The sequence below is a fragment of the Stegostoma tigrinum genome, chromosome 12 (genome assembly GCF_030684315.1).
Source record: "Stegostoma tigrinum isolate sSteTig4 chromosome 12, sSteTig4.hap1, whole genome shotgun sequence".
Taxonomy (NCBI): domain Eukaryota; kingdom Metazoa; phylum Chordata; class Chondrichthyes; order Orectolobiformes; family Stegostomatidae; genus Stegostoma; species Stegostoma tigrinum.
The window spans coordinates 64,609,653-64,630,233 of record NC_081365.1 but is presented as its reverse complement, the minus strand read 5'-3'; the positions used below and the strand labels follow the sequence as shown (position 1 = coordinate 64,630,233).

The following is a 20,581-nucleotide window of genomic DNA, read 5'->3' as shown; positions in this document are numbered from 1 at the left end:
TTAATTTTAGCAGGTTTTGGGGAGGGTTTCTCTCAAAGCTCTGGCAAGGTTTTTGATGCTATTCTTTGAAACTTGTTTCACTGGCTCTGAACCATACTGTTATGGAGCCCTTCTCAACAGAGGTGGAAGCACTCACTAGTGCTGGGCTTTTCGAGTGACCCAACACTTCTACAGCTCAATCACTCACCAGGTCAACCACTGCCTGCTAGGTGTTTCCATTCATCATACACAATGTGAAACCAGAAAGAAATGGCATGGCACATTAGTGGTAGGGCTGATACTTCTATGTAACCACAAGCACACACTGCAATGTTATTGAGGAATCAAATTACACAGGATGAGGCTAGGGTTGGGTTTGTCTAAGAGAGGGATACTTTTCCCCTAATACTCATTATGTCTACAGCTTAGTCATACTAATCATCATGTTGCACTGAGCATAAACCCATGGCTGTGTCTGTCAACGATCCCCCTCTCCTGCAGAAACCCATGTCCTTCACATTCGTTTGCATGTTAAGTTGTCTCCCTTCACAATTATTGTGCCTCCACATCCCAGTATACTGCCTTGAATACCCATAATTGTCTCCCCTTTATGGTCAATCATCTCCAAGTGGCCACTGGAAATGGCCTATACTTGCAATACAAGTCAATCCTTCTTTTCTACCAGGAAATGCTACATTCGCATTAAGAGTCAGTCTCAACTTTTCAAGACATGAAACAAGATTCATGGTGTTTCTAGCTTACATAGCTGACATAATAAAAATTGAAGCATAAAACCATGCCAAAAAATCAAATTCCCAGCAAGTGTTTACGTGATTGTTCATTACAGTGATTGGGAGCTAGGATGGAGTGAAGTCATGGCTTGATATTGATATTGTGTGGCATTGGAGTACTAGTGGCTACAAAAAGAGCGTGGGTTATTAGTGTGAAGCTTGTTTAGATCCCACGTAACCTGAGATCAGGAGCTACCTGCAAAGAAATAACCCCACACTGCAGTTGTATGAGGGGCTCTAACATCTGAAGTTTATCCTGTGGAAGTGTGCTTCAAAAAGCTATTCAAGGCTCATGTTCATGTTCAATGGAATGTATAGGTTATGACAGAAAAAAAACACCTTCACAAAGAATGGAAACATATCTGCTGTCCCACTTAAATGTTTTAAGAGCTTGCATGATCAAATCATCGAATGCCACTAATGCACAAACTGTCACCTGATGATCCAAAAGATGCAAAATATCTAACTCAACGAATGGAAATGAAGATGCTTTGCTTTCTTTTGTAGGGGGTGAAGGGGGTGGATGATGTTAAAACTTAAAGCTCCAAGTCTGATCCAGGTGAAATCATTACAATGATGGCAATGTCAAAGTGACTCAGAATGCATTTGATTAATCTTTGGCGATAACAATAAGCTTGAATTTTTAAAAAAAAGAGTTTTGATTTTGGTTAAAAGGTATCCTTAAACTCATTGTATCGATAGACCTTGAATTACAGTTATTGTGTTTACTTTTTCACATTTCAAAAAGTGATCATCTGCAACAACATTGTTCATATTTTACACTCCGCATACAAAGTCACCCTATGTTTTTTCAGTTTTTTTTAAAGCCTTCAGAGATTGACTTGTGCATCATGATCCATGGAAAATAACTTGCTTTAACTTTTGCTTTTTTGTCTCTATTTCCTCTCTCAAAATCCAATCCTTTTCCTTTCCCTTTTAAATGTTCTCTATATATTTTTTGATAGAGAACTCTTTATTATTATAACTTGTACTTCCTGATTCAGGCTTTCTGCTGTTTACGAACAATTCTTCTATCAAATTGGTTAAATATATAACTAATTACTTCCTTGTAGAGGACAGATGATGGTTCACTGTCCTGCCCATAGCACAAGCTACCAAAGAACATGGGAAATAAACATACAAGAGAAAGCCTTGTAGATGGCATGTACTGCCACACTTTTGATCAGGGCATCAACTAGCCACCCTTATTCTCCAAGGAAAATTATGCAATAGATTTTTGTCTCTTCTGGATGGTAACCAAGTAGCTAGAATTGCCCAGCCACTATATGACCTGCTTAATGTTCTCTGACAGATAGCCATGCAGGAAAAGATGGATATCTTATCCCATGATGAAATTGCCTTATTAAAACAGAGATCCCAACAAGTGGCAAAATATAGGCTTCTATAGCATTAGTTTGCAATATCTAAAAAGGAGCAATGCTTCAGATTCTTGGATTCTTTTTGCATGCAATACCTATATGTATATACAGTTGAAAAGTATGAATCATGCTATAGATCATCTTTGAAAGTTGTATGTTGGAAAAAATTCAAAACGATGAAACTGAAATGTTCATGAAGGAAGAAAGGAGGATGAACTAAAAAAAATAACAGTTTTTGTACCATTAATCCATTAAAGCAGAAGCTAGAACCTTCAGACTTCCAGTTTTGTTTCATCCATCATACAGGATTCATTCAGGGGCTAAAACTTCTAAATTTCTTGAGATATTCCTGAGATATACCAGTACTTGTAGGAGCTGTGATTCATCCATGAACTCGCTGCACAGTTGCCTAGTGTGTTATCATTCTGACTGCATCTGAACTTACCTCCTGCTGTTTCTGAAGTCTCTCAATAGCATTCTTCTCTCTTGTAATCAACGTCTCAGACTTTTTCTGGTACATTTTGTCTAGCTTTAATCTGATCTCTTCTATATTCTTCTGTGAGTGCTCTTTCTCCTGAATCCGAACCTTAGCCAATTCCAGATCCTTAAAATGTTGCAGCTGACATAATCAACAAAAGTGGTTAAGTTTCTTCAAGAAGCAGCAACTACAGCCAACGTTTTCTTAAAATAAAATCAACCAAACATGGGCGCAAGCTATGTCTGCCTCTTCTTAGGTTACATGGAACAGTCCCTCTTCTGTACCTACGCAGGCCTAAACCCCACCTCTTCCTCAGTTACATTGATAACTGTAGCGGTGCCGCCTCGTGCTCCTACAAGGAGCTCGAACAGTTTATCCACTTCACCAACACCTTCCACCCCAACCTTAAGTTCACCTGGACCATCTCTAATACCTCTCTCTCCTTCCTGGACCTCTGTCTCCATCTCTGGCAACCACCTAGAAACCAATATCCACTTCAGGCCCACTGACTCCCACACTAGAATACACCTCCCCCCCACCCACCTTCCATGAGGCTACTCTCTCATTTTAAAGAGACGTTTACTCGTGGTTTTATCTGATGGTCAACACTCCTCAGGTGAGCGGAGAGGTTGAGGAGGAGGGTCCTTTATGGTCACTGCTGGTGAGGGAATTAAATTCACGCTGTTGGCATTATTCTGCATTGCAAACCAGTCATGCAGTTAGTAGTGGAGATAATTGGAACTGCAGATGCTGGAGAATCCAAGGTAACAAAGCGTGGAGCTGGATGAACACAGCAGGCCAAGCAGCATCTAAGGAGCACAAAAGCTGGCGTTTCGGGCCTAGACCCTTCATCAGAAAAAGGGGATAGGGAGAGGGTTCTGAAATAAATGGGGGGGGGGGGGCGTAGATCGAAGATGGATAGAGGAGAAGACAGGTGGAGAGGGGGCAGACAAGTTAAAGGGGTGGGGATGGAGCCAATAGAGGTGAGTGTAGGTGGGGAGTTAGGGAGGGGATAGGTCAGCCCAGGGAGGACGGACAGGTCAAGGGGGCGGGATGAGGTTAGTAGGTAGGAAATGGAGGTGCGGCTTGAGGTAGGAGGAGGGAATGGGCGAGAGGAAGAACAGGTTAGGGAGGCGGGGATGAGCTGGGCTGGTTTTGGGATGGGGATGGGAGATTTTGAAGCTGGTGAAATCCACATTGATACCATTGGGCTGCAGGGTTCCCAAGCGGAATATGAGTTGATGTTCCTGCAACCTTCGGGTGGCATCATTGTGGTACTGCAGGAGGCCCTGGGTGGACATGTTGGCTAAGGAATGCAAGGGGGAGCTGAAATGGTTTGCAACTGGGAGGTGCAGTTGTTTATTGCGAACTGAGCGTAGGCATTCTGCAAAGCGGTTCCCAAGCCTTTGCTTGGTTTCCCCAATGTAGAGGAGGTCACAACGGGAATAGCGGCTGCAGTAGAGTAGCCTCATGGTTGGCTAGGGCTATGGTGACTTTACCTTACCTTCTAAGTCTAGTTTTATAATGGATGCTGATAATATTGGAACTGTGCATCAATGGATACTATCAGCAAACTGGCGCACCTGGTACAAGCTACTCCAAATTGTATGTAATTGTTACTTTCCACTGAATTTCATTATTTTCCACTTGTGGTCAAAACCTAGCAACTGAATGACAAAAAAAAAAAAAAATCACTAAAGAATATGATGTTCGACCTCTTGCCGCATCTCTTCCTGAAGCTGTTCTTCCATTTGTTTACGATATACAAGCAGTTTAGTTTCCCAGAAGTCCTCTTGTAAATTTGTTGGATGAAATGCTGCATATTCTTCATCAATCATTTGAAGTTTATCAACTGTAAGAAAGAAAATGGTGAGTTAAGTTATTAGCTCAGCAGCAGGAGCAAACTAACAATATAAAAATGCCAGAATTGGCATCTTTACATTGTCAGTTTGCTGTTGGCTGCAACTTCAAAGATTTCAGGAAATACACATGACGAATAAATAAGGTACAGTCTGTGCTGTAAGGAGCAACAAATAAGACAGAAACAGCTCCAATTATATTTACATTTCTGACAGCTGTATACTTTCCCAATCACTCCAAGAATGTATAATAGCTTACCCATTTGAGGTTGCCTCATCTTTTGGTTACCTGCAAAGCAGGATCCCAGTTAACAAGGCTGTTCCCAATTCAGATCTGGTTGATCTAAGACCACCAACAAAATTATTGTTCTCAAATATGGTTCCTAGTGCTTCATAGAACAAATTATTCTCTTTCTAAACTGATCTGATGGCGTATAGAGATAGTAGGAACTGCCGAGGCTGGAGAATCTGAGATAGAGCTGGACGAACACGGCAGGCCAAGCAGCATCAGAGGAGCAGGAAGGCTGACGTTTCGGGCCTTGACCCTTCTTCAGAAATGCTCCTTAGAAGAGGCTTTGCAGTGGGGTTAAAATTGTTTCAGTGTTAGTAAGAACTGCAGATGCTGGAGAATCTGATATGATGAGGTGTGGAGCTGGATGAACACAGCAAGCCAACCAGCTTCAGAGCTATTTCCATTTCTGAAGAAGGGTCTAGTCCTGAAACATCAGCCTTCCTGCTGCTCTGATGCTGCTTGGCCTGCTGTGTTCATCCAGCTCTACACCTCATTATATCAGATTCTCCAGCATCTGCAGTTCTTACTATCTTTGAAACAAGCAGGATCCCAGTCTTCTGTTCAACCCACAGTACTGATAGCCTGTCAATAAACATCTTGTGCAACTGTGATCTTAATACCTCATCTCTTCAAGTTCTTTCTAATCTTCAACACAGCTGACAACATGGTTCTCATGCAAAGTGTTTTGTTTTGCAACACCGCCAGGTATGCGGCCATGATGCAGTGAACCATCCTTGGCCCTCTCTTCTTCATAACTAGTCTACGCTAATCTTGGCAAAATTATATGGCAATGCTCAGGATCGGTTTCTTGACAAGTTTAGATAAAAACTCAACATGGCTTCAGATATAAATGTTGCATCTACACTTTCAACTCTCTGGCCTATTGCCACAACTGAGGTCAAAACTTTCTCCAACAGATCGTTAGCAAAGGTCAAGTCATGTCCTTAAATTCCTGCCAGCATCTCAGAGACCGTCCTCATCCAACAACCTCCACTTGTCACCTGAAATGAAATCGGAAAGTGCCAAGCTTTGCTGTACTGACAAACAGAAACATTGAGCATAATTATCCCAGCACCAGAACATGGGTAGCAGCAAAGAAAAATGTGGAGAGAACATGAAAACAAGATTTTTGATGTTGAGTTTAAAAAATGTGATTTTCCATCCAAAGCTTAAACAGCAAGATGAGATTTTTGCACGTGAGCAGTAACAGGCTTATCTGCATTCAACATAATCTCATTGTTACTTAATCACTTCGATTTTGTATGCAGTTTTCTGTTTTCCCAGGCATTGGCGGGAAGCTAGAAGTCAACTATTCCTGACATGAATTTTTGAACCCAGCGTATCTAATTCACTGCATGTTCCCCTGGGCCTTTAATAAACACAAAATACTACGGATGGTGGAAGTCTTCGCCTCCGGGCCCTTGTCTTAAGGAGCATTTCTTAACATCTCGCTACAGGGTCCATGGGCAGTGACTCGTCCAATCCGCATTCACGGAAGTTGTCATTGGATACACATTAACCTCACCACATCATCGCACATTTCTAACCTACTTACAATTCACTATTTCAATATTGTACTTTGGAGTTCAACAGCACTATTCAGTGTAATACTGCTGCCAGACCACTTTGTGCACAAGTATAAGATCCAATGCGTGCATCATGACAGGGTGCATCTCAAGCCTCTTAGCTTGCACTGTTAGTGCTCACTCACATTGTGTCTACTTGGATGCTCACAGAAACTCTGCCATGCCTTGCTTTTCTGCAAATTTCCTCATTCTGAACTTACAACTTCACACGACTTGTTTCATCTTGCATTTTAGCACAGACATAAAGTCAGGTAGCTTGCTATGGTTGCCTGCAATGATCAGTCCACGGGGCTCATACGTTGATACATAGCAGTATGCTACATGAAAGTCATGCCTGCAGCAGGTGCTAGCAGTGTGCATAGAAAACACACAAAATGTGTCTCAACCAAACAGCTATGTCACAAAGTCTAAGCAGAGTCATCCTCAGTCAAGGCGAGATGGGCAACCATCAGTAAGGAGGTTCTGCCAGTCAGTCAAGTCTTGGTCTAGGCATTTAGTACAGGGGTCCTGGTCTGGGGAGCAGGCCATGGCAGTATTCCAGGTTCAGTGTACCAATTCTAGGATTAGTTGTAGGTCAATTAGGGAACTGCAGAGATCAGAGATTAGTCAGAGGGAGTTGGATTATTAGGGCCTTCATTGTTGCAGTGGGCATGTGGAGCAGTCAATTGTGTGAATTGAAGGCAGCATGCTGAGATGCAGCAGAGACAATAATTGTGAATGGGGAAACTAAGCTTAAAAGGTGGGAGGCAACAAAGCATTGGAGGCCTTTGGGAGAGTGTGTCATAAATGGTGTCAACCAAACTGGCTTCACCAGGATGGATTGTCATGCTAATATTAAGTGCCGATCTCAGGCTTGGAGGTTGGGGTTGGGGTGTGAAGTGGGAAGATGAAGAGTTAAGCTGAAGAACTGAGTAGCAGCATATGGAGGATCCAGGACTGATGGTTTATAGAAACTGCAAGGGGAATAGGAATACAAAAGTTGGGGGAAGTTGAGTTTATATTTGTAAACTGTTCTTGTAGCTGTGGTGACTCCCAGTTAATCATACAGGCGATGATGTAAAGAGACAACTATAATTGTGAGCCTGCAAGTCACTCACCACATACACTTTCCCTCCCCTCCACTGTTAGCATGCCACTGGAACTGTTCCCTCAATGAAACCCTAGTTCACACCAAATACCTTCTCACTCCCCCATGGCATATGTGCATTCAATCACAAAAGTTGTAACACGTGCCCACTTACCTCCTTTCTTCCCAATTTTCAAACTCCAAAGACACCTTCCAGTTGAAGCAGCATTTTACTTGTACTTCTTTCAATCTAGTCTAATGCTCACAATGCAAGACCAAACATAGACTGGGTGACCATTTTGCGCAACCCCTCCACTCTGACCTCCCAATTGCTTGTTATTTTCAATAGACAACCTTGCACTCATATTTCTGCCAAGGGCCTACTGTAATGTTCAAATACAAGCTGGAGGAACAATACCTCATTTCTCAATGGAGGCACTTTTCAACCTTAAGGTCTGACTATTGAATGCCATAATTTTAGAAACTGACAGCCTTGTTCTATCTACTTTTCTCACATTCACTCTCCCCCAACATCTCCACAGCCTTGTATTGTTTACATTCTTCTTGGTACAGAGAGGATTCATTCTCTTCCTTTCACACCTTAAATTTACACCAATTTTATATCTGTTTTCTCTTTCACCATTAATAACCGCTTTATCTTTTCAGGGCTCTCTACACACCTGCCCTCTTGCTCCTCCTTCACCTCTGTCAAGAGGATCAGAAAACCCATTTTACAACAACTATCCATTCCGAAGGAAAGTCCCACCAAGCTCAAAACATTAACTTTGTTCCTCTCTCCACAGATGTCAACAAATCTGGAGGGTTTCTCCAGCATTCCCTGTTTATTTCTGCAAGACACTCTGTTGTCTTCCATCCTAAACTGAATCAAAAATGTGCAATAATCATTAAAAGCAGTATGACTTATTCCGACATGATTTTAACATCATCTAAAAATTGACGGCCTCCGTAGTTTGTTCCAGTCAATCATACAGATGATGTTGTAAAGAGACAATACATTTATTTCTACCAAAGCATGATTTACCAGGTATTTGGTGTCTTGACACAACCATTGCCAATTAACATTTGCAAAGATTACACAAGCCAGTTAAGATAAAACTGTAGCAATAAAAATTAGAAGTAAAAATACCTTGTTTTGATGTAATTGCATTTTCTGTGCCATTATTTAGAATTGGCAAGCCAAGGATGGAATTCTGAAATAATAAAATGTGAGGCTGGATGAACACAGCAGGCCAAGCAGCATCTCAGGAGCACAAAAGCTGACGTTTCGGGCCTAGACCCTTCATCAGAGGGTCTAGGCCCGAAACGTCAGCTTTTGTGCTCCTGAGATGCTGCTTGGCCTACTGTGTTCATCCAGCCTCACATTTTATTATCTGGGAATTCTCCAGCATCTGCAGTTCCCATTATCACTGATGGAATTCTGAAGATTTGCAACTCAGTATAGGCCAATTAAAAGGAAACTAATGAGAAAGATTGTAGGTTCATCACTATAAAATTAACTTGCATAATCTGTTGAAGATTTACTTAGAGACATACACTTAAAAATTCACTGTAAGGGTAATTCGTTCTTCAAACAGAATCCTCCACCTCTGCTCCTTACCAATAGATTCTGTGTACTCTGAAGCACAGGTAGTCTGAGTTTCTGCATCCTGATGTGCTCGACTTAGGTGATAGTCAGCCAGTTCCATCAGAAACTGAATAAGAAAACCTGCCAGCAAAAAAAGAGTCATCATTGAAAAACAATTTTCTGACAATTTTGGAAGATTTGCAATGTTTAGATAGATTCTTTCATGGGAATTAGGCACAGCTTACTAGGACAATTTCATGCATAATTTCTGTCTGCATAAATAATATTCAAGTATTTGAATTTTCTCTTCACCTTTTTGATTTTTTTCAAGATTTGAAATCTGTAGAAGGAGAAAAACAAAAAAGCGTTATCCAGTGTATAGAGAAAACATTAACCACTAAACACATTTATAATAGAATGAAACTCACAATGGATTTGTAAAGCTCTGATCTGGGGCTGATCTTCAAAACTTGCAGGAGATCTCTTGCTGTAAATGCCTATAAAAATTGAAACTCAATTTGTAACTTTAATTGCATGTCTGATGCAGAATCTTGAAGAAACTCTTACCCTAGACAAATCTATGTGATTAGTTTTTGACCGATTGTAATGCGCGTGTAGTTTGGATACATCTAGTGATTTATCAAAATTTTTAAAATCAAATACATTTCCTAGTTTTGCCTCCAAAGGGAAAAATCTGCAATATCCTCTTCTGCCCTGGAGTTGGAGCTTCTTCAATGAAGACTAACTGATAGCACAATGTATCGCCTTCAATTTTGTATACAGTTGGTGAATAAAATGTAGTCAAAGCTACACAAACAGGAAAGAACAATGCTAATTATATACAATGGAATGTCAGTGAACTTTCTCCCACTGTAATAAAATATAGAAGCTTTCAAATCCTTCAGCAAATAGAATCTTTTCAGCTTGTCTCACAAACTGCACTATGATTTTAATATAACATCCATTTTAGACAGTAAGTATTCACGTTAGACTGTAAAAGTTTTGATAATGCTTCATCCAGCACACTCAACATGAAGCAATCCCTTATGGCCTTCTCTCACAATGTTTAATATTGACAATTATCAACAAGGCGGTACAGGTAATTTATAATGGAATTAATTGTCTCCCTTGGCTCCTAGCTGTTCACGTTCTAACAATGTTTAATCCGTGTTTAATTTAATATTATATTTAATTACTGTCCTCTGTATAAATTATAGTATCAATTTCACTGTTTATCATATTATACTTAAGCTTTTGTATTTAAATAAACAGAGAGACGGTTTTGCCCAGAAACACCTATCTACTGCGTTCTTCCTTTCATATTCCTTAAATAAGTCCAGTGTGTAGAATCAGGGATCTGGAGGTGATTTAAACCACCTAAAATAAGGAAATTACGGAGTGTTGACCAAAGCCCTATTTTATAATCTTGGAAACTAATGAATATTAGTTTACTATTTACATTAGGTGCAGAGACATGGTACAGCTAAACTATTATAAAACCTTCTTCCAACAAATTTTATTTCCATGCCTATTCCTGTATTAATTTGTGGGAGGTGAGCATTGCTGGCGGGCAGCATTTCTTGTCCATCTTTAATTGTGCTTGAGGTGGTGGTGGTGAGCTGTGCTTAAAATGCTGCAGTCCACCCACAATGCCATTAGGAAGGGAATTCCAGGACTTTGACCCAGTGACAGTGAAGGAGCAGCAATATATTTCCAAGTCAGGATGGTGAGCGGCTTGGAGGGCTACTTGAAGGTGATGGTGTTCCAATATGTCTGCTGTCCCTGACCTTCATTTGGAAGTGGTCATGGGTTTGGAAGGTGCTGTCTGAGGATCTTTGGTGAATTTCTGCAGTGCACCTTGTAGATAGTATGGACTGCGGTTACTGAGTGTCGGTGATGGAGGGGGTGGATGCTTGTGGATTTAGTGCCAATCAAGCCAGCTGCTTAGTCCTGGGTGGTGTCAGGCTTCTTGAGTATTGTTGGGGCTGCACTCATCCAGACAAGTGGACAGTATTCCATCACACTCCTGACTTCTGCCTTGTAGATAGCAGACAGGCTCTGGGGGGACTGGAGGTGAGTTACTTGCCACAGTATTCATACCTTCTGACTTGCTCTTGTAGCCGCTGTGTTTAAGTGGAGAGTCTAGTCGAGTTTCTAGTCACTGATACCCCCCCAGGATGCTGATAGTGAGAGATTCAGTGATGGTAACACCATTGAATGTCAAAGGGTAGTGGTTAGATTGTCTCTTGTTGGTAATCGTCATACCCTGACACTTGTGTGGTACCAATGTCATTTGTCAGCTCAAGCCTGGATATTGTCCAGATCTCAGATAACAAAGTGTGTAGCTGGATGAACACAGCAGGCCAAGCAGCATCTCAGCAGCACAAAAGCTGACGTTTCGGGCCTAGACCCTTCATCAGAGAGGGGATGGGGAGAGGGTTCTGAAATAAATAGGGAGAGAGGGGAGGCGGACCAAAGATGGATAGAGAAGATAGGTGGAGAGGAGAGTATAGGTGGGGAGGTTGGGAGGGGATAGGTCAGTCCGGGGAGGATGGACAGGTCAAGGACGGGGGGGGGGGGGATGAGGTTGGTAGGTGGGAAACTGAGGTGTGGCTTGGGGTGGGAGGAGGGGATAGGTGAGAGGAAGAACAGGTTAGGGAGGAGGGGACAAGCTGGGCTGGTTTTGTGCTGCAGTGGGGGGAGGGGACGAGCTGGGCTGATTTTGGGATGTAGTGGGGGAGGGGGAGATTTTGAAGCTTGTGAAGTCCACATTGATACCATTGGGCTGCAGGGTTCCCAAGCGGAATATGAGTTGCTGTTCCTGCAACCTCAGGTGGCATCATTGTGGCACTGCAGGAGGCCCATGATGGACATGTCGTCTAACTGTCCAGATCTTGCTGCATTTGAACGCAGTATGCTTCAGTACTTGAGGAGTCACAAATGGTGCTGAACATTGTGCAATCACGTGTAATCATAAGCGAACATCCCTACTTCTTATCTTACGATGGAGGGAAGGTAATTAATGAAGCAACTGAAGATGGTTGGGCCGAGGGCATTACCCTAAGGAACTCCTGCAGAGATGTCCTGGAGCTGAGATGATTGACCTCCAACAACCTATTTTCCTATATGTCAGGGATGATTCCAACCACAGAGAGTTTGCCCCCCGATATGCATTGATTCCAGTTCGGCTCAGGCTCCTTGATTCTACATTTGGTCGAATGCAGCCTTGATGTCAGGGGCTGTCACTCCCATGTCACCTTTAGAATTTAGCTCTTTCGTCCATGTTTGAACCAAAGCTACTAATGAGATCATTAACCACCATAACCACCATTCTAATGAGATCAGGAGCTGAGTGGCCCTGGTGAAACCCAAACTGGGTGTCATTGAGCAGCTGCTGCTTGATAGCACTGTTGATGATGCCTTCCATTATTTTACTGATGATTGAGAGTAGACTAATGGGACAGTAATTGGCCAGGTTGGAATCGTCCTGCTTAGTGTGTACAGGACATACTTGGACAATTTTCCACATTGCCGGGTAGATACCGGTGTTGTAACTATACTGGAGCAGCTTGACTAGGGGACTGGCAAGATCTGCAGCACAAGTCTTCAGCACAATGCCAGAATGTTGTCAGGGCCTGTGGCCTCTGCAGTATCCAGTGTCTCCAACCGTTTCTTGATATCACGTTGAGTGAATCGAATTGGCTGAAGACTGGTATCTGTCGTGCTGGGGACCACTGGAGGAGATGATTTGATATCATCTGGCATCACCAATAATACAGTTTAGTTATTAACACATAACTATTCATCCAATACACAACATCAACCCTTTGCTATCCCTCAAACCACTGCATCCCCTGCAATGACCAAACTATCACCGATGCATCTCACCCATCTACTACCCTATCCATTTACTCAATTACATTGTGCAGACTTACCTCACCCATCTACTACTCATTCACTCATTCATCCACTCTGATTGTTTAAATTTGCCTTACACAGCTAGTGCCATAAATGGGGGCATAACTTGTCTCTCTGATGGTCTGAAGAAGCACTTACAAACTGCACACTTCACATTTCTGTAGAAGCCGAGCTTGAAGGGTTCAGCCAGGATAGTGCAGCAGTGCCCAGGTACAGAAATGAAAAAGCAGAATGGCATTCTTCATGAAAATGCTGGGTCTATACTTCGGTCAGAAAAACAGAAATTACACTATAATTGGCCTGAATTTTACTCCACAATAGGTTAGAATTAGGATTCTGACACATGTGCCTTCACCACATTCTGAAAATGTGTATGATTATGCGCATCAAGCAAGGCAGAATTTAATTCTAATATGCATCTCGACATACTTAAATATAGTCACCATTATTGCCTGGGCAAGTTACTCAGTACATTTGTATCCAAAGGCTGCTGAACTGTGCCCTCAAAGGAACAATTAGGTTCACCAGTGGAAGGAAGAAAATGAACAGAAAAGTTTTGTTCGCTTGCCTGAAATTAAATATGTTTATTACTGTAGATTGTTATTTAATTGACGGACGTCATTAGAAGAAAAAAAGAGTCCTCATTATTCTTGTATTGAAAGAATTGGATCAGTCATATCATGGTAGGAAGTGCCCAAAGTCAGATTTAAACTCTTGGAAAGGCATCTATATATAAAGTGACTAATCCTTCCTATGGAAAAACATTTGACAGGGTTCACTGGTTTATCTTTGACTTCCAACTATACAATAGTTAAATAAGAAACAAAAACAAAGTTGCTGGAAAAGCTCAGCAGGTCTGGCAGCATCTGTGAAGGAGAAAACAGAGTTAACGTTTCAGGTCTGGTGATATAGTTAAATAACATTTTTAAAATATAAAAATACAAGTTTAAGCTTACCTTTTCTTTTTCTAAGCCACATTCTGGGTAAAAAACAGACAGTGAGTACTCATATCCAATCTTTCCTAAATGGTCTGCTACAATGCTATTTGCAGCCATAACCAATAGAGAACTTTCTTCTGTGGAAGCATTCTGATGCCGATGACCATTCACGGGTAACAGTCCATTTAAACCAGGATGCGTTAATTCATGGACAAGCTGATTTCGAAGCTGCGACTAGTCAATGGAAAATTTATAAGTGAGGCAAGTATCTTACAAAGTGCAACATGAGTTTTTGCAGAAACTTAAGCTGTTAAGGTGCCTAAAATTTTCACTTAAATCATCTGGAATTGTTGTTATGGGAACATTACAACTACGTAGTAAGTAATGCGTAAAGACTGTACCTTTTCACATTTCTGTATTTTTGACTGCTGAGCCAAGAGCCAAAACCAAGGATTGTGGAAGAAATTACTGCACTTTTTAAAAGTAAGTTACAGAAACTCTGTGTGTGGCATTTGGGCCACTGCTTTGTTCAAATACTGGGAGAGGTTTGCTACAGGTGCGCTGGCACCAAGGGAGGTGTATAAAAAATGAGATTTGGCCAATAACGAAATGCTGATTGGTTAGTGGAGTTGTGATCAGCTTGACAACAGCTATGCAATTGGTTCATGCGTAACTGAACAGCTTACAGATGTGAATAATATTAATAGAAGCCCTTGGCCCTTCAGAAGGGGAAGTGGTGTGTCGCTCTACAGTAGAAAATATCTGAAGCAAGCCAGTTTACTTCCTCCCACAAATTGCAGCAAGTTTTTACTTTTAACCAATAAGTCACAGATTTGATCATTTGTGAATCAGTCCCTTTGTGCCTGGTTTAAGAAAGTGAAAAATACCACAGGGATGAGACTGAAGAAGCAAGCAACGCAAGCAAAGAGGATCACCTTGGAGAACCCCGTGGACCAGGCCACTGAGCTGCTTTCCCAAGTTTCCCCTCCAACCACAATGCTGATTTTTTTTTTGGTCTAGCTTAAGAGGGAATGGGGTTGGACTTTCAATGAGCAGAATTATATGTCATCAGTTCATAGTTGTCTACCTGCAGACAGAATCAGTTAATTTGTAATAAGTAGTGATCCTCGTTAAGTACAGAAACCTGATCCATGTTCCAGTTTACCTATGTCTAAACAGACATTTGGGAAAATTGAGGAACTTTTGCATACTTTGCTAAAGTCATTAACTTTTGAGATGAGTCCAGAAATGGCAGTGTTTGATTTCCAGCACACTACTCCAATAAGACGTGACAAAGGTATGCACACACAATTAATGTATATTATGTCAACTGTACAATTATTAATTGACTTCACTGTTGAAAGAAGTTTGAATAATTATGTATTTTTAAAAAGCATCTAATGCCTTCTAGAAGTCAACCACCAGGATCTTCAAAACTGTGTAAACATGAAATTAACAATACAGGCAAATAAATTTGAGGAATTTTCTGTGTGACTGCCAATTACCATCAACTTAATGTTGCAAATCAATTAATTGGATTTTTACTTGGTGATGTGTATAGGATCACAAAACAGCAGACATATAGAGCATTATTCTGTTCATTTGCAAGTACAGCAATTTTTTTTATTAATCGGCACCTATGGGATCAGGACTGTGCCGGTTGATCAAACATTCTGAATAATCAAGAGGATCACACAATCAGTATAAAAACATGCACTTAGTAATAGAAACATATGTGGAGGGTATGCGCATCGCTGTTATACTTTACTTACAGAATAAATCACTTAAATAATACTAATGCAACTTTGCCTTAAATAAAACTCACCAGCAGAGAACCTTCTCACGCGCACACTGAACTGACTACGAGGACATTGCAGTAGATCGCAGCATTTGAGGAGAAATTGACTTGAAATTGAATCAAATGTTGATATTTTGTGTGGCCATTTGATTCAAAAGTAATCTTACATTGAGGTAAATAAATTTTAAAAACTATAATAAATTGGACAGTGCAGTAAACTTCAGGGAATATAGTTTTTGCCAATTTATCAAGAGAGTGCCAGTTCATTGAGTGCCAAAACAAATTTTGCTGTCACAAATTATTTCTCCCTCCTCTAACTAACCCATACAGAGGTGTAATGACATAGCTCTGGAGCAAGTGAGACTTGAACTCAAGGACCCTGCTCAGAGGGAAGGACACTACTACTGCACTCCAAGAAACCCCTATTAATAAGTTTCTTACTTTATATGGAATAGCTAAAGATTAAAGTATTAACATATGTCCGAGTTGGTGCTAGAAATAACTAAAATATGATTAAAATACATGGACAGGCCATTTTAATAAGTTTAGCTCATACAGACACAATGTATGATAGTAGAGAATATGCTGCAATACATTCTTTTGTTAAAGATAAAGAAATACCTTTAAAGAATCTAAGACACCCCGATTTTTGAATGTTTGATAAAGTCTCCTCCGAAGCTCTTCTGAAGAAATGGCATCATGATTCCCAGCAGCCATTTTAGATTCCATTTAGATGCTGCAAGTAATTAAAATAAAAATATTATTGAAGTTTGAATAATATAACTAATTTTTGTAGATATAAAACATCTTACAAAGATATTAGACTTACAAATGAATTTAGACTATTAGAAAAAAAATTTGCAGCAACTTCTTAGGTATTGGATGAAATAATGCAATTTACATATTTCCCATCAACTGACTATTTACCATCCAAAACACCCTTTACATTGATTCCACGAATCATATCAGACTCCCATTCAATATTAAATTATGGATGAATCTAAAGCTTAGCATTGGGAAGAGTGAAGGTGAAAAGAGTTGTTACGTGGCATTAAGATTTGGTGGGAGAAACGGTCTTCAATTTGTTGGCACTAGCACCAGCACTGGGGAAAAAGGGAGCCGTATATTGAGAGGATCTTAACCCCTGTACCAAGATGAAACCAGCATTTTGGCAAATTGTATAAATTGGAATTAGCAAAACGTTTTTAACTTAATTGGGCTGTGGTTGAGGAGGATTTAAGTGAGGGGAGATTTGGAAATTGAAGAGAGATGAAAAAATAATAGTAATTCAGATACTACTATGCACATTCTAATTGGCAGCATCCACAGTTCTTTAGTTTTCTTTGTCAAGTTGTACAAATTCTGAACAAAGAAAACTAAAGAACTGTGGATGCTGCCAATTAGAAACAAAAACAGAAATTGCAGGGAAAATGCAGCAGATCTGGCAGCATCTGTGGGCAGAAAGCAGTGTTAACATTTTGGATCCAGTGACCCTTCTTTAGAATTGGTTGTGGCTAAGATAAGCTTGGTATATATACTGAAGATGGGGTGGGGGGAGTGGGGAGGAGTAAATGATAAGCGGAGATGAAGCCCAAAGAGAGAGAAAACAACAGTTAGATGGACAAGGGAGTGCATAAAGGTCAGTCTGACAGAACGAATAGCTACTAATGGAAACTATTAGTAGCTAACAATGGAATGGTTGTGGTAACAGGCCATGTGAAGACAAGGTCTGGAGTGTGGGGTAAGGACTTTGGAGAAGGTGCTTTTGAACTCAACATTGAGTCCCAAAGGCTGCAGGGTTCCAAGCAGAAATGAGATGCTTTTCTTCCAGCTTGTACTGAGCTTGAAGACAGGGCAAGTATTCATGTTTGGTGTGAAGAACAAGCTTGACAGATCAAACATTCTTTCACGTTCATATTTTCATGCTTTCGGAAACTCAATCTCAAAATCTGTAGAGGCTGCAGCCATTTCGTAAATGAATAACTTTAGTCTGACTGTTCAGTATTGTTGGTAGAAGTTCACCAGCCATCATGTCTGTAATGTATGGGTGCTATGGGTGAATGGTAGCAGCATGGTTAGCACTGCAGCCTCACAGCACCAGGGACCCAGGTTCGATTCCAGCCTCGGGTGACTGTCTGTGCGGAGTTTGCACATTCTCCCTGTGTCTGCGTGGGGTTCCTCTGGGTGTTCCACAGTCCAAAGTTGTGGAGGCTAGGTGGATCGGCCATGCTAAATTACCCACAGTGTTCAAGGATGTGTGGGTTATAGGGGGATGGGTCTGGGTGGGATGCTTCAAGCGGCGGCGTGGACTCGTTGGGCCGAAGGGCTTGTTTCTACACTGTAGGGAACCTAATCTAATCTAATTTGACAGGAAGGTTCAGAGAGTAGCAACATCTTTGAGAGAGAGGCAAATAAGGTCAGAGTAGGAAAAATGGTGAGGCAGAATGGAAGCCATTTTATCTGAAAGTGTGAAGCATTCAGTGACAGCGTAATTAGAAAATAAGTATGTTATGATAGCCATTACTGATGCCATCAAAAAGTGACCACAATTAGAATTTGAATATTCAAGTAATTTTGACACTTTCCAAGATCAGGAAGGAAGGAAAGAAAGGGGGGGAGGTAGTACTGCTTCATAAAGATTTAGGTTAGTACAATAATGAGAAAAAAATTTGATTTGCTAGTTCAAGATAAGGCAAAAGTAGCCTGGATGAACGATTTCAGAGCGTTTTTGGGACACAGGCTACATTTGGAATATTGCATGCAGTTCTCGTCACCACACTACAAGATGGACATGGATGCTTTGGAGAGGTTGCAAAGAACATTTACCAGGATGCTGCCTGGTCTGGAGGGTCTGAGTTATGAGGAGAGGTTGGATAAACTCAGGTTGTTTTCACTGGAAAGATGCAGGCTGAGAGAGTGACATGATAAAGGTGTACAAAATTACAAAATTATGCCAAGAAAATTAATAGGCAAGTCTGATGCATCCAATTACCTGTATTCTAAGTCTTAAATTAAGTTGCGGAAGAAGTGGTGATTGTAAACTTCACTAGGTTCTAGAAAAGTCTCAGAATATTGGAAAACAACAAATGTAATAACTCTATTCAAGAAGGGAGAAAGACAGAAAGCAGCATACCATAGGGCAGTTAGACTAATATCTATCATTGGAAAAATGCTAGAATCCATTATTATGGATGTAGTAGCTGGTCTTTTAGAAAATCATAATACAATCATGCAGAGTCAATGTAGTTTTGTGAAAAGGAAATCACGTATAACAAACCTAATAAAGATCCATGAGGATATAAAGAGTGAATAAATAGCAACTGGTGGATGATATATTTGGATTTACAAAAGGCATTTAATAAGATGTTGCACAAAAGATAACAAGAGCTCATGGTATAGTAGCATGGGCAGATAAATGAATACTTTGTGTTGGTATTCATCAAAGAGAAGGAATTGGTGATTACAAGGAAGGGAGTGTCGAATTTCTAAGCCAAATTGTTATTAAAAAGGAAGAGGTGTTGTGCATCTTAAAAATTATCAAGGTAGATAAGTCCTGGGGTCCTGATGAGATCAACAGAATATTGAGGGAGGCAAGAGAACAAAATACTGGAGCACTGACAGCACCCTCTTTGGCCAAAGGTGAGATCCCAGAGGAATGGAGAATAGCCAATATTGTCCCTTTGTTTGAGAAGGGTAGCACAGGGATATGCCAGAAAAATCACAGGCCTGAGAACTCACGTTGATGGTAGGGAAATTATTGGAAAAGATTCTCAGGGACAAATTTGTATGTATTTAGGACCAAATGGTTTAATCAGCCAGAGAAGGCACGATTTTGTGCAGGAAAGGTTGTGCCTCACTAACTCGACTGAGTTTTTTGAGGGCTTGACGAAGATGATTGATGTGGGAACAGCAGTCATGTTGTCTACATGGACTTCAGCAAAGCCTTTGACAAGGTCCTTGTGCCCGACTAGTACAAAAGGTGAAGTCACATAGTATCAGAGGTAAGCTAGCATGAATGATGCAGAACTGGCTTAGTCATATGAGACAGAGGGTAGCAGTGTAAGGGTGCTTTCAGAATGGAGGGTTATGACTAGAGATGTTCCACAGGGATCAATGCTGGGATCTCTGTTGTTTGTGGTCTTCACAAATAATTTGGACAATAACATGGCTGTTTAATCAGTAAGTTTGCAGATGATTCAAAAAATTGGTGAAGTTAAGGATAGTGATGAGGATTGTCAGAAGATACAGCAGGATATAGATCAGTTTGAGGCATGTGCAGAAAAGTGACAGATGGAACTTAATCCAGACAAATGTGAGATGATGCATTTTGGAAGGTCAAGTACAGAAGGAAATTATACGTTAAAGGGCAGACTCCTTAGGAATATTTATATGCATTGGCATCTGGGTGTGCAGGTCTACAGATCAGTGAGGTGAAAGAGCAGGTAGGTAAGGTAGTAAGAAAAGACATATAGCATGCTTAACTTCATTGGAAGGCATTGTGTCTTAGGATAGGCAAATTATGCTGCAGCTTTATAGAACTTCAATTAGGCCATACTTGGAATAATGTGTACAGTTCTGGTCACCACACTACTAGAAGAATTTGGATGCTTTAGAGAAAGCACAAAAAGGTTTAACAGGATGTTGCCTGGTAATGGGAGATTTTAACTGTAAAGAAAGGTTGGATAGACTAGGTTTGTTTTCACCGCAACAGGATGTTGAGGGACAACATGATAAAAGTCTATAAGATTGTGAATGGCAATGAATCGTGAGGAAAGTCTGAGGCTTTTTCCCAGGGTGGAAGGATCAATTACGAGGGGACACTGGTTCAAGGTTTAAGACCAGAAGAACATAAGACATAGGAGTGGAAGTAAGGCCATTTGGCCGAATCGAGTCCACTCCACCGTTTAAATCA

General features: G+C 40.8%; 1 protein-coding gene across 2 annotated transcripts in view; it reads right to left on the bottom strand.

The window, feature by feature from the left end:
• ofd1 (OFD1 centriole and centriolar satellite protein) overlaps positions 1–20,581 on the bottom strand; it is a 77,728-nt gene that overhangs the window by 54,378 nt on the left and 2,769 nt on the right. For both annotated transcript variants that reach the window (XM_048540255.2, XM_059650377.1), the window contains exons 2-8: positions 16,291–16,405; positions 13,890–14,105; positions 9,444–9,512; positions 9,328–9,355; positions 9,049–9,156; positions 4,343–4,479; positions 2,595–2,768 (exon numbers count right to left, since the gene is read on the bottom strand). In XM_048540255.2, coding sequence (XP_048396212.1) covers positions 2,595–2,768; positions 4,343–4,479; positions 9,049–9,156; positions 9,328–9,355; positions 9,444–9,512; positions 13,890–14,105; positions 16,291–16,398 — 840 coding nt within the window. In that variant the 5' untranslated portion in view covers positions 16,399–16,405. The remainder of the gene's footprint in view (positions 1–2,594; positions 2,769–4,342; positions 4,480–9,048; positions 9,157–9,327; positions 9,356–9,443; positions 9,513–13,889; positions 14,106–16,290; positions 16,406–20,581) is intronic.